Consider the following 14,025-nt stretch of genomic DNA (forward strand, 5'->3'; position numbering starts at 1 on the left):
ACCCTTTTTTCTTATAGTGGATATTGCGTTGATTTCTAGTGGTTTCACTGTGAGTAATTACTGTGATTTACATTTTTGGTTGGTTTGTTAAAAGGTTCAATATAATTACAAAAATGGAAAAATTGAAGTATTATGTCTGAATGAATCAAACTGCAGAACAAGTGTATAGGGATCAAAGCAACAGATTGATGGAAATGGAATGTCACATTTTCCTGTTTCTTTGGAGATATATGTATCAGTGTACACTATTGCAGGGTGTCATCCAAATTTAAGATTCCATTTTGATAAACTTACTAAACAATTTGAGTGGTTGGATATTAATGGATTGATTGAGGAAAAGGACAGGGTGGCGGTTGTTCTATATTTTATGGGGTATAGTGAAAGGAATGAGAATGAGAATGCTAATGCTATTGTTCCTTTTCAAGGATATGGGAGTGTAGTTCCATATGAGGTTTTTTTTTTCATCCGGTTAGAAAAAGAAAGCCACAACCTAAAGTTGATCGTCATGATGAAAAGAGTAGAGTTTGTATTTTAATAAATGTTCCACTTTTTAATATTTATGATCTTTTGTAGGTTGGGGCTTTATTTGAAATAATAAAAGGCTTCATTAAAGACTTGGATGACGATGATAATGACCAGGTTAAATAAGTCAATTCATGTTTTCACTTACATTAATATGCATATTATCAGATGTTTTGTATGATGCCATTTTATAAAGGTTTGTATGTTAAATCAAGTTTTTTTTTCTCTTCTTCTGGCTTGTGCAGATGGATGAGGACGATTTTATTGAATAGTAGAATTCGCTACGGAACAATTGGCTACGGAACAAATGGCTACAAAATTTGCTACGGAACAAATAGCTATGGAATTTGCTACGGAACAATTGGCTACGAAATTTGTTACGAAACAAATGACTACGGAATTCATTGTTACGGAATTATTATGGAAGTGTATTGTAGTTGAATTGCTACGGTTAGACGTCGTAGCAACGACCATAGCAAAGTTGCTACGGAACTATAATTTCGTAGTTAAACAATTTGCTACAAGAAATCTTGCTATGAAATCTCATTGACGAATTCCGCAGCAACTTCCGTAGTTAAATCAAAATTTTCTTGTAGTGTTACACCCCTACTTCAAATGTGGAAGGATTGGACATTACGCCAAAATAGATCATTTCAGATAGAGTGGTCATTTTTCAAAAAAAAATTGTGGTTATTATTTTATTTTTTTTGAAATATTATTAAAAATGGTTAGATTATTAATTTAACAAAGAATAAAACCATTAAGATTGGCTGTGCCATATTTAATAGAATTGAGCTTGAAATGTGGTTTTCACTAAACTACTGGACCGTTTCTGTAATTTACTAACATGCGCTTTGAGTCGGTCAAAGCTGACCTAATCTTATTGGTGTCGTGTACTTCGGTTTCCCTCGTTCCAAACTCCTTCTAATCTATCGTTTTGAAACGAAAATTTTGATCATCTCTTCAAAGACTAAAACGCTATGCCGCCTCCTTTGTTTTCTTGCTGCAATTTCGTAAAATGTTCCTTGAATCTCCGTTGGAAATCTATTAGATCCCTTGCCTATACAACGTACTCCGACGTGTCAGAATGGTCTCCGGATACCAATCAGTTATGTCATCGGATTGAAAAACTCAGTAAGTTTAAGGTTATTGAGACCCTGGACCAGATGAAGAGAGAACGGAGCAGTGCGTTGCTATTTGCCCGTCAATTGAAAGAGTCTGGTTTTAAACATGATGTTGAAACTTACATGACAATTGTTCGATTATTTTGTCATTCAGGTACGGATGTAAGGTTAAATCATTTGTTTATGTATGTCATTGAGGATATAAACAGGGAACTTGTTGGTTTTGAAATCTGTGATATGTTAGAAGCATTGATAGAGGAAAAATTGATAAAAGCTGTTGATGTGTTGGTTAAGGTGTATGCAAGTGTTGGAAGGTTCAAGGAGGCGATGCACACCTTGTCAGAGATGAAAAGTAGGGGTGGACTTTTGGTGTCAACAAGAACGTGTAATTTTGTAATGAACGAGTTGATTGAATGGGGGAAAGTAGATATGGTGGAGTCGGTTTACGGACTACTGAAGAAGAATGGGCTGATTCCTAATGTGCATACATATGGGATTCTGATGAAAGGATATTGTAGGAAGGGTCGTTTGATAGAAGCTGGGAACTTGTTTGTAAATATACAATCAGAGGCTGGCGTCGAACCTAATGCTTTCTTCTATGGTACGTATATTCATATGCTTTGCTCGATAGGGCAAACGGATTTAGCCTTTCAGGTAGTAAAGATATTCAGGGAGGGTAATAATAATTTGGTTGATGTTTTTGCATATAATTGTGTCATTCGAGGTTTTGTAAAAGAGTCCAGGCTACAAGATGCAGAAGATGTGTTTCTTGACATGAAGCTTAGAGAAGTTGTCCCTGATGCAGATTCTTACAGCGCATTAATTTGTGGGTATCGTAAGAAAAGGGACACTGCTAAGGCATTGGATATCCGTAAGGAAATGGAATCAAGAGGTATTAAAGCCGATGATGTGATTGTGAGGTCCATGATGCAAAGGTTGTGTGGTTTGGGCAGGCATGCTAAAGCTCTATATAAGTTCAAGGGTTTTATGCACTCTGGGGTTTTCATTGACGGAGTCACGTTTAATATGGCGATTGATGTTGCATGTAAACTAAGGAGAATGGAAGATGCCATGGGGTTGGTAGAAGAGATGAAATTTAGGAAAATGAAGCCTTTGAAAATGCACTATAGGACTTTAATAGATGGATACTGTCTCCGGGGGGAACCTTGGAATGCATTATACATCTTTCAGGAGATGATGCGGAATGGCTTGAGACCAGATTCTACCACTTATCATGTGCTTGCTTGTGGCGGTGTTTTCCTTCCTCTCTTCATGTTATTCAAATAGCTAGAACCTTTTTTTATTTAAGTTGATGGATCGTCTGTTAACATGATTGCTTTCGTCATGTATCTATCCTTTTATTTTTGAAAGTACAACACTCAACTTATGCATGTGTCTATCCTTTTATTTTCTGGTTTAATTGTGTGCAATAGTTTCCTTGTTGAATTAGTCCAGATGCATGGTGGGCAGTTATTCTTCATGCATTTTCCTAGTTTAATTCATGTTAATGTGTAGCTTAGTAACTGTTTTCAATTTCATATGTGGCTCCTGTAATGTTTGCTTAGTTTTTCAACTAAGATATATATATATATATATATATATATATATATATATATATATATATATATATATATATATATATATATATATATATATATATATATATATATATATATATATATATATATGCAACAACACATTCTGCGAATAATTGTAATTGGTAGGTAATTCCACGTTAAAGCAGCCAGTTATTGAACCACATATATATGTATGTACATCCTGGGCCCACTTGGTATCGTTAGGTGATCAACCAACAACCTGACGCTGTTAAGTGTTAACTTGATCAGGAAGTGAAGTGAAACATAAACATTATTGTTTATGGGGATGTTAATTTGGAACAGAGTGTTTGAGAACGTTTATATCGTATTGTACAATTAAGTTTATATCGTATTGTAAAATAACATAAGAAAATGTGCCACTTGTGATTTGGTTTTCATTAAATTTACCCAGACACCACGACTGTAGTCATCAACAACTCATAGGAAGTAATGAGCACCATCTAATGAATGGTGTTGATAAAGACCTCAAATATCAACATGAATCAACCCAAAACACTTAATTATTCTGATGGGGAATGCCAGTTTGCTTTGTTTTGCTCTAATGCATGAATCACAAAAATTAATGATTAAATATATCTATTCTATCTAATTTTGGTATCTTTATGAGGATTGCATCTGGTGCGTGTCCTAATATTCTATGCCAAGTTTCTTGATGCGCCAAAACTGACAAGGCCACCTTTCTTTGTTTGAATTGCTCTGGATGATATTTTCCATCATGCTTCTTATCCGTCCCAATTAGGTTCTTCAAATGTAAGTCTTGTATTAAACATTTTTTCGGTTTAAAATCATCTCTGATAAACTGATGTTACCAATGCCTTTTACACAAACAGCTTCCCAGTTGAGAATAGTTATGGTGGAACAGTCTTTGTGCTTGTTGGTTGGTTTTAACCATCCTTCGTGGTGCGTGATATGTTCAGTTTCACCCGATTCAATGATCCAAGTCTTATGAGTATTTGTCTTGCCAGATATGTTGGCTAACGACGTTTTTTCTTTCCATTTTGTTGCTCATAAAATTTGCTAGATTTTGTCATATTCTTCTTTGGTGAAAGGAGAGTGTTTTTCTTCATTAACTGTCACTCCACGTGGTTGCTACCTTTGTTTCTCAGGTTGAGATCCCGTGTTGTTTGGTTTTATCGTTCACCATTCTGGATACCCACCCAACAAGTTCAAAACATCCGTTATCGTGTGTCGTGAGTTGTTGCAATGTTTGCACACTTTATCAACCGTCTTCCCACATCGTCGAGTGGAGACAACGTGAATTTGGTAAATCTACCTTGTGCTCTTTTTCACTCTTGAAAATAATAATGTGTCATTCTTTGTTCAAGGCATTTGATGTTAGGTCTTTTCAATGTGATATTTGCAAGTATGTGAAGCACACACGTATACCATTTCCTTTAGCAATAAAAGACCCCCTTTTCCTTTTTATTTAATCCATATTCATATTGGGGACCAACAATTCTATGTAACATAAGGAGCTACTTCTACGTGGTTTTAAGACCCTATTTCTTCAAGCTAGTGTGATGAAAGAAATGAAAAAGAAGGAGAAGAGTGCATGCTCCTAATGAAAAATTAAAAGAGGATGACGAGTTGATGTTTGGTTAGAAATTTTAAGACACTAGTTCTTCAAGGTCGGGATTGAATGTGATTCCACATTTAGTTAAGTGGTTAACCCTACCACAATCTGCATTGTTTTGATCTTAATTAACCCTTCTTAGCCAATCAATGAAGTTGATGTCAAGAAGTTTTACATGATGGGGGTTTCCAAGAAACAAAATACCGATCGATACAACATTAGTGCACTAAGAACGTGGACATTTTGCTTGCCCATTCGAGTTTTATCCATTCCATCATAATATAACAATATACAATCATATTGCGATTAAAAGGTTTACCATAATTATAGCATTATTTATGGATTCAATTAAATTTTCGGCTTATGTACGTATATGGATTCAATTCATTTATCGTATATAGAATGGTTATCTTTACCATAATTATAGCATTATTTATATCATAAATAGTTATTAATTATATCATATAATTATTGAATACTTATCCTTTCCATAGTTATCGCATTACTCATATGGAAATTAAATCAAATCTTGGAAACTTCCGCCGCGATCAGCCCCATCGGCTGTGTTCTTGATTCTGATCTCTTTCACCCAAAAAGTTAAAACTCGACTTGCACCACTCCCACCTAGTCCCTGCAAAGGCTACCGGTGTTGTTCTGTTTCCTAGATCCAAACTCCTTGAGAACGATCATATTCAAAATAAGTTTTCCATTTTCCTTTCAAAGAAAAACCTAAAACACCATGTGGCCTCCTTTTACCCGGTTGGGTTATTGCTGTAATTTGGTAAAAAGTTCCAGGATTAATATCCGTTGGAAATCTGTTAGATTGCTTGCCTATACAACATGCTCCGACTTGTCAGGCTCATCTTCGGATACCAATGTGTTATGTCATCCGTATGAAAAACTCGGTAAGTTTAAGGTAACTGCAACCCTAGACCAGTCGAAGAGAGAACGGAACAGTGCGTTGTTATTTGCCCGTCAATTGAAAGTGTTTGGTTTTAAACATGATGTTGAAAGTTACATGGCAATCATTCGATTACTGTGTCATTCGGGTATGGGTGTAAGGTTAAATCATTTGTTTATGTATGTCATTGATCAGAATATAAACAGGGAACGTGTTGCTTTTGAAATCTCCGATCTTTTAGAAGCGTTGATAGAGGAAAAATTGATAAAAGCTGTGGATGTGTTGGTTAAGGTGTATGCAAGTGTTGGAAGGTTTGAGGAGGCGATGCACACCTTGTCAGAGATGAGAAGTAGGGCTGGACTTATGGTGTCAACACTAACATGTAATTTTGTATTAAAAGAGTTGATCGAGTGGGAGAAAGAGCATATGGTAGAGTCGGTTTACAGAGAACTGAAGAGGAAAGGGTTGATTCCGAATGTGTATACATATGAGATTCTGATTAAAGGGCGTTTTAGTATGGGTCGTTTGGAAAAAGCTTGGAATGTATTTGCACAAATGAGAGAGGCTGGAGTCAAACCTAATGCTTTCATTATCGGTACGTATATCCGCGAGCTTTGCTTGATGAGGCGAACTGATTTAGCCTTTCAGACGGTAAAGGCTTTCAGGGACTTGAATGAGCCGGTTGATGTTTTTGCATATACTTGTGTCATTCGTGGTTTTGTAAGAGAGGGGAAGATACAAGATGCAGAAGATGTGTTACTTAATGACATGAAGATTAGAGAAGTTGTCCCTGATGAAGATTGTTATGGTGCATTAATTCTAGAGTATTTAAAGAAATGGGAGACTGCTAAGGCATTTGATCTCTGTGATGAAATGAAATCAAGAGTAGGTATTAAAGCCGATTATGTGCTTATGAGGTGCATGATACAATACTTGTGTGGTGTGGGAAGTCTTGATGAAGCTCTATCTTTTTTCAAGGAATTTATGCAAAAATCATCAAAGGTTTTCATTGATGGAGTCACGTTTGATTTTGCGATTGATGCTGCATGTAAACTAGGAAGAATGGAAGATGCGATGGAGTTGGTAGAAGAATGGATGAAAGGTAGGAAAATGAAGCTTTGGGAAATGCATTATAGGACTTTGATTGATGGGTATTGTCTACGAGGGGAACCTTGGAATGCATTATACATGTTTCAGGAAATGATGCGCAACGGGTATAGACCAGATTCCACCACTTATCATGTGCTTGCTCGTGGCTTCCAAGGATGCGGCGTTTCCCTTCCTCTCTGCATGTTATTCAAGCATACATGTTAAATAGAACCTTTTTAATTAAGTGGATGGCCATATACCATGCATATTGTTTACTTATATGCGTCCATTCCTATGTTAGCAGTTTAATCGCTCCTATAACTATATACTTTGCTGAGTTCACTTAACGGGTATTTGTTTCCTAATTAAAATGTGCAAGGAAGACTTGAACCAGAAACCTCCTTTATGGATTCTCTATCTTCTTTCTTATGTGCATTGCATGGACTACTTATTATTTATAGTTAAATAGAAGGTTGGTATCTAATGTTTTATTAGTACATAGCTTTGTTTCAACATGCTTAATCTTAATTTTTTCTTCTCTTAGCACCTTGTTTTTCCAAAGGCTTATGACATCATGGCATCATTCATTGTTAATCTTTGTTTTGAAGGTTGCCAAAACAACTATAAACCACATCTAATGACCAACAAAGTCATCAACAATCAATGTTTTAAAAACCGGTTTTTTAGTTGAACCGGTATCGTGACCGGTTTCCGGTTCAACCGCCGGGTCAACCGGTTTCTATGGTTTCCATGTTTTTTTCTATTTTCCTACACACACACACACACACACACACACACACACACATATATATATATATATATATATATATATATATATATATATATATATATATATATATATATAGGGTGAGGTTCAATAGAGAACCATAATTAACCAAGAACCAAGGAACCAATCGTGAGCGTCGGAAATCATAACGATCAACGGCCAAGGAAATAGATGTACACTTTTACATTCGACGCACACACACCAGATTATACCAAAAAATCCACCCTTTAAAAAAACCCACCACTTTTTTTCGTTTAAAATTTTTTTTAGACCATATTTTTTATCGAAAAAAAACCCGAATATACCGTTGTTCACGATTTTTTTGTCCTCTTTCCATAGAGATCCATGATGATATATAAAAAACAAACTTTTTTTTTTCGAAAAAAACCCACTTCATTTCTTTGATGAAAAAAGTTAAGGTCTATTTTTTTATAGAATAAAAATTAATAAATATATCAAAATTCATATTTTTTGTACGTTTTAAACATATATTCATATTCATGTTAAAAAAAAAAAAAACGATATTTCAGTTCAGATTCACATTGTGAACATGTTCAGATTCATATTGTAAACCTGTTCAGATTCACAATGTGCATAATAATAAATTAGATTCACAGTGTGAATCTGAACTGATCGGAGCTTTTTCACATTGTGAATGTTAAAATTTGAAATTTTTACAGTTTAGATTCATAGTGTGAATCTACACTGAACAAGGGTTTTTTTTTTTTTTTTTTTTTTTTTTTTTTTTTTTTTATGAACCTTCTCAGATTCACAATGTGAATCTGAACTGTTCGAGATTTTTCATATTGTGAATGTTAAAAATTGAAATATTTACAGTCTAGATTCACAGTGTGAATCTACACTGTTCGAGTTTTTTTTTTTTTTTTTTAATTATTTATCGGTGTTGATGTTTATTAATAGAGTACAAAAAATTAATATTTTTGCTATAATTAGTTTTTTTTTTTGATAAAATTAAACTTAAATATTGAAAAAACTAAGAAAAGTAAGTGGGTTTTTTTCGAAAAAAAAGTTCGTTTTTTATATATCATCATGGATCTCTATGGAAAGATGACGAAAAATCGTGAACAACGGTATATTCGGTTTTTTTTTTCGATAGAAAACTTGGCCTAAAAAAAATTTAAATGAAAAAAAAAGTATGTGGGTTTTGTTATATATATATATATATATATATATATATATATATATATATATATATATATATATATAAAGTTCAATAGAGAACCATTATTAATCAAGTAACCAAGGAACCAATCCAAAGCGTCGGAATTTAAAGCGATCAACGGTAAAAGGAAGGGTTGTAAACTTTTATAATGGACGCACATGTACCGGATTATAACAAAACCCATTTTCTTTCTTTTTTCATTTAAAATTTGTTTTAGGCCAAGTTTTTAATCGAAAAAAAAACCGAATATACCGTTATTCACGATTTTTCGTCCTCTTTCCATATAGATCCATGATGATATATAAAAAACGAATTTTTTTTTCGAAAAAAACTCACTTAATTTTCTAAGTTTTTTCAATATTTAAGTTTATTTTTATCAAAAAAAAAAACTAATTATACAAAAAATATTAATTTTTTGTACTCTATTAATAAACATCAACAAAGAATTAAAAAAAAAAACCATCGAACAGTGTAGATTCACACCGTGAATCTAAACTGTAAATATTTCAATTTTTAACATTCACAATATGAAAAATCTCGAACAGTTCAGATTCACATTGTGAATCTGAATTATTATTATACACACTGTGAATCTAAGAAAGTTCATAAAAAAAAAAGAACCTCGATCAGTGTAGATTCACATTGTGAATCCAAACGGTAAATATTTCAAATTTTAACATTCACAATTTGAAAAAGCTCCGATCAGTTCAGATTCACACTGTGAATCTGACTTATTATTATGCATATTGTGAATCTGAGGAGGTTCACAATGTGAATCTGAACAGGTTTACAATATGAATCTGAACAGAAATATCGTTTTTTTTTAAACATGAATATGAATCTATGTTTAAAAAATACAAAAAATATGAATTTTGATATATTTATTAATTTTTTTTCTATAAAAAAATAAACCGTAACTTTTTTCATCAAAGAAATGAAGTGAGTTTTTTTCAAAAAAAAAAAGTTCGTTTTTTATATATCATCATGTATCTCTATGGAAAGAGGACGAAAAATCGTGAACAACGGTATATTCGATTTTTTTTTTCGATAAAAAACATGCTTAAAAAAAAATTTAAATGAAAAAAAGTGGTGGGTTTTTTTGTAAAGGGTGGATTTTTTGGTATAATCCGGTGTGTGTGCGTCCAATGTAAAAGTGTACATCTATTTCCTTGGCCGTTGATCGTTATGATTTCCGACGCTCACGATTGGTTCATTGGTTCCTTGGTTAATTATGGTTCTCTATTGAACTTCACCCTATATATATATATATATATATATATATATATATATATATATATATATATATATATATATATATATAAATTTGATGTTTACAAATTAAAAATTAAAAATACACATAAAAATAAGTTGTAGATGAATCCAAATACATTAAAATAACACATAGCCATACGTTTTTGTGTTTTACATTAATCCATATACGTCAAAAAAAAAATAAAGTATAATACTGTAGCGAAATATAGTTTTAAATGAATACAAACACATCAAAAAAGTTTATAACATTTACCATATGTTTTTATTTAGAGATAACTAAATAGATATGAAAAAAAAAATCACCAAAATTTATTATGTAAATTATTCTTTTTCATGTATTTTTATTCGGTTTAACCGGTTTATTTTGACCGGTTCAACTGTTTTTTTCTAAAAACCGGCCGGTTCAATCCGGTTCAGAAATCAATGTAAAACCAGTGATAGTTGAACCGCTCTCTCTCCCAGTTTCCGGTCCAACCGGTTCGACCGGCCGGTTCAAACCGGTTTTTAAAACATTGTCAACAATCTACTTAGACACACACACACACACACACACACACACACACACATATATATATATATATATATATATATATATATATATATATATATATATATATAGAGAGAGAGAGAGAGAGAGAGAGAGAGAGGTAAGTTAATTCGAGAACACTAAAAAGGTTGAGAACGCGCTCTTTTCCGTCTAAATATGAAGATCTAAGGTTAATACAAATGTATCATTTATGTAAATTTTAAAACTAAGTGGCACCAATTTGTAAATATTTAATAGTGATCAAGTGTAGTATAGGAAATTTGGTTCTTCCACAAAATCACAGAGGATATACGGTTCGATTAATTCAGCTTAATTATTTCTTTATATTTATCTTGATTGACCACCAAAAAAAACAAACCCCAATTACCTTCATCGTCTACCCCTGTTCTCCATCACCACCATCACGCAATCTCAACCCCAACTACACAACCCAACCGCCATCATCAAATCGAACCCATCTCTTGACAAACAAAGCATCCGACACAGGTTCATCACGTTGCAATTAACAAAGCATTGCACATATTCCAGTTCTTATAATTTTTATGTGGTTTATTTTACGAATTTGATGGGATATAAACATTCAAGTTTGTATTCGATTTATATGTTTTAGCGTCTTTACAATAGGAAGCAATTTTCAATGAAATGCTTTGATTGGTTTTAATAAGAGCAATCCAAACCTTACTCAAATCCACGTGGCCCTAAATACACGAATCAATTAAAGTAAAATGGTGTATTGCCTTATAATTTGTTCAATTCTACATTTGTTAAATTATTGAATCTCTAAATTTATTTTATAGTTTTGTTTTTACATTTATATATGTTTTTGTATTTTCTTGTTTTTTATTGGTTAATTCTTTTATCAATATTTGTGTTTATAGCTTAGTTTGCAAACAGTTTTGTAGCTGCAATCTAATACAATCTTAATGTATTATAATGGGTTGTAGTTGGTAATTTGTCCAAAAAAAGCGGTTGTAACAGTGCCGTCGAAAGGAACAGAAATACTTTTTATTTGTTTATGATTAAAATTGTATTCGTATTTTGTATATTTATCTTGTGATTTGTTAATTTACAATTACAATTGTATTTATGTATTATATACTACTAGTTCACGGGTTATAAAATTAATTAAACTTTTATAATAAAAATTTATAATTCTTAATCAATTATTTTAAATAAATTATTAATTAATAGATATATAAATTTTTTAAAGTTATTATAACTTCAAATTTAACATATAATTAGAAAATATAAATTTGAATTTTGAAATGAGTTGCCTAATATATATCTACATGACACATAACATAATATTAATGAGGAGTTGTATTAGAGTGACACTTGTCAAAAGGAGATTAACACTATTTATTTATTAGAATAGAGATTCATTTAGACAAATTAAAAGGAAAAAGAGGCATAGTCCATTGATAGATGAAGGAAGTAGAGACTTGATGCTTTCCTTTCCTTGTTTTTACCAAAAAAAGACGTGAAATGATGCAAATTTTGAAAAGAAAAAAAGGGGTAAAAATTGTTTTCCCTTTTTTTTCGCTGGTCTCGATTACTTGGCAAACACAAGTGAGTCTTGTTCACTTTTTTTACTTATTGTAATTGCTGAATTGTATATACAACTTTTGCTTTTACATGTCTATTTTTATTGATACATTTAAATAGTTTTCAAGAAAAGAGGATTATGAATCATTTCTCTGTTTTAAATCTCTATTTTTGTTGATTCATAACGAATAGAACATTATTTTTTTGGAGCTTTAATCTTTAATGAAAAGATCATTTGCTAAATTTCAGTTTTATTTTATATTTATTATTATATAAATCAGATTACATATAGTTTCTGTGTTACTTGTTATCCATTAATGAATAAATGATATTTTTTTTTCTGTTTTACTAGTTCATTGATGATTACTTCATAATTGAATAAATTATGCAGACTTAATTGGTTTTATCTAAATTGTATCTATAATCATTATTTAATAAACATGTAGTGTGTTTACATATTATTGACCTTTTGCAGACTAAGCCAAAGTTACGAAGCAACTGAATGCAACAATTGATGTTGATATCGGAGGTGGAAAACTCTCGAACATCATTTTGATCTACATTTTATACAATGTGTTATTCGATTATAATTAAAATTTTATTATTTTTGGCTTACAGTTATGTTGATTTATTTACGTATACATTTTCATTTATTCATTTACCATTATATCTGTATCATTTTTTTATCTCTATATTTTGTTTATTCATTCATGATTATATATGAATATAGTTGTGTAAATATATGAATCCAACTTTCGCTTATTCATTTAATAATATAATAGTCATTGAATTCATTTATCAATGAATAAAAAATCCATTACCAAATTAGATATTCATTAATAAATACAACTAAATTCTAAAATAAAATTGAGTTTTGTTGATATTATCAAATTAGATATTCATTACAACTAAATTGTGGACTTTTATATTTTAGAGGAAATTCATTAAATTTAATAGTATTAAACATTTTTTAGTTTAAAATCATCTGATAAACTGATGTTACCAATGCCTTTTACACAAACAGATTCCCAGTTGAGAATAGTTATGGTGGAACAGTCTTTGTGTTTGTTGGTTGGTTTTAACCATCCTTCGTGTATGAGTATTTGTCTTGCCAGATATGTTGGCTAACAACGTTTTTTCTTTCAATTTTGTTGCTCATAAAATTTGCTAGATTTTGTCATATTCTTCTTTGGTGAAAAGAGAGTGTTTTTCTTCATTAATTGCCACTCCAACAGGTTAGATAGAGGTTGCTGACGGCCCAGAGTCGTCAGAAGAGACGACAATGGTTCCTCTAGAGGACATTCGGGTTGATGATCGCCTGAACTATATTGAGAGGCCGGTCGCGAGTTTGGATAGAAAAGTGAAGACCCTGAGGAACAAGGAAGTGCGCCTGGTTAAGGTACAGTGGCAGCACCGCAAAGGATTGGAGTGGACTTGGGAGCCGGAGTCCGAGATGTGTGAGTGGTACCCAGAGCTGTTTCCAGAGAATGAATTTGAGTGGGTGTGAGACTTAAGGTGCTTATTTGGTGCATTTCTTGAAGAGGCTTGAGGATTCAGGAGCTTGGATCAAGGAAAAGGCAGCGGATATGTTATCTACCTCATTTTGGCATCCTTTTTCAGGTAACAAGTCGTTACCTTGATCATTCTAGTTTTAGATCCCCTTATATATGAGTTTAAGGCCCTTTCTTGCTTCTCCTTGAGTCATCTATGATTGTGAGCATGATATGGAGATGGGACTTCGGATCCGGACACCATTAGGCCCTTAAGGCCTAAAGACTCAAGCTTTAGCAAGCTTAGGACAACCTCCATGGCCTAAAGCCTTTGTTGAGCCTTGTTTTGATGAAATTAGCCGCTAAAGGCCAT

The 14,025-nt window shown here is 32.3% G+C and overlaps 1 protein-coding gene across 1 annotated transcript; it reads left to right on the forward strand.

Moving 5' to 3' along the window:
- The first annotated feature begins 1,502 nt into the window (after positions 1–1,502).
- Positions 1,503–2,933, forward strand: LOC145117805 (pentatricopeptide repeat-containing protein At2g26790, mitochondrial-like). Its single transcript, XM_079054136.1, has one exon. The coding sequence runs from the start codon at positions 1,503–1,505 to the stop codon at positions 2,931–2,933; it is 1,431 nt and encodes a 476-aa protein (XP_078910262.1).
- The last annotated feature ends 11,092 nt before the right edge of the window (positions 2,934–14,025 follow it).

This window comes from Lactuca virosa, chromosome 1, assembly GCF_052849685.1.
Source record: "Lactuca virosa cultivar CGN04683 chromosome 1, Lactuca_virosa_CGN04683_v6, whole genome shotgun sequence".
NCBI lineage: Eukaryota > Viridiplantae > Streptophyta > Magnoliopsida > Asterales > Asteraceae > Lactuca > Lactuca virosa.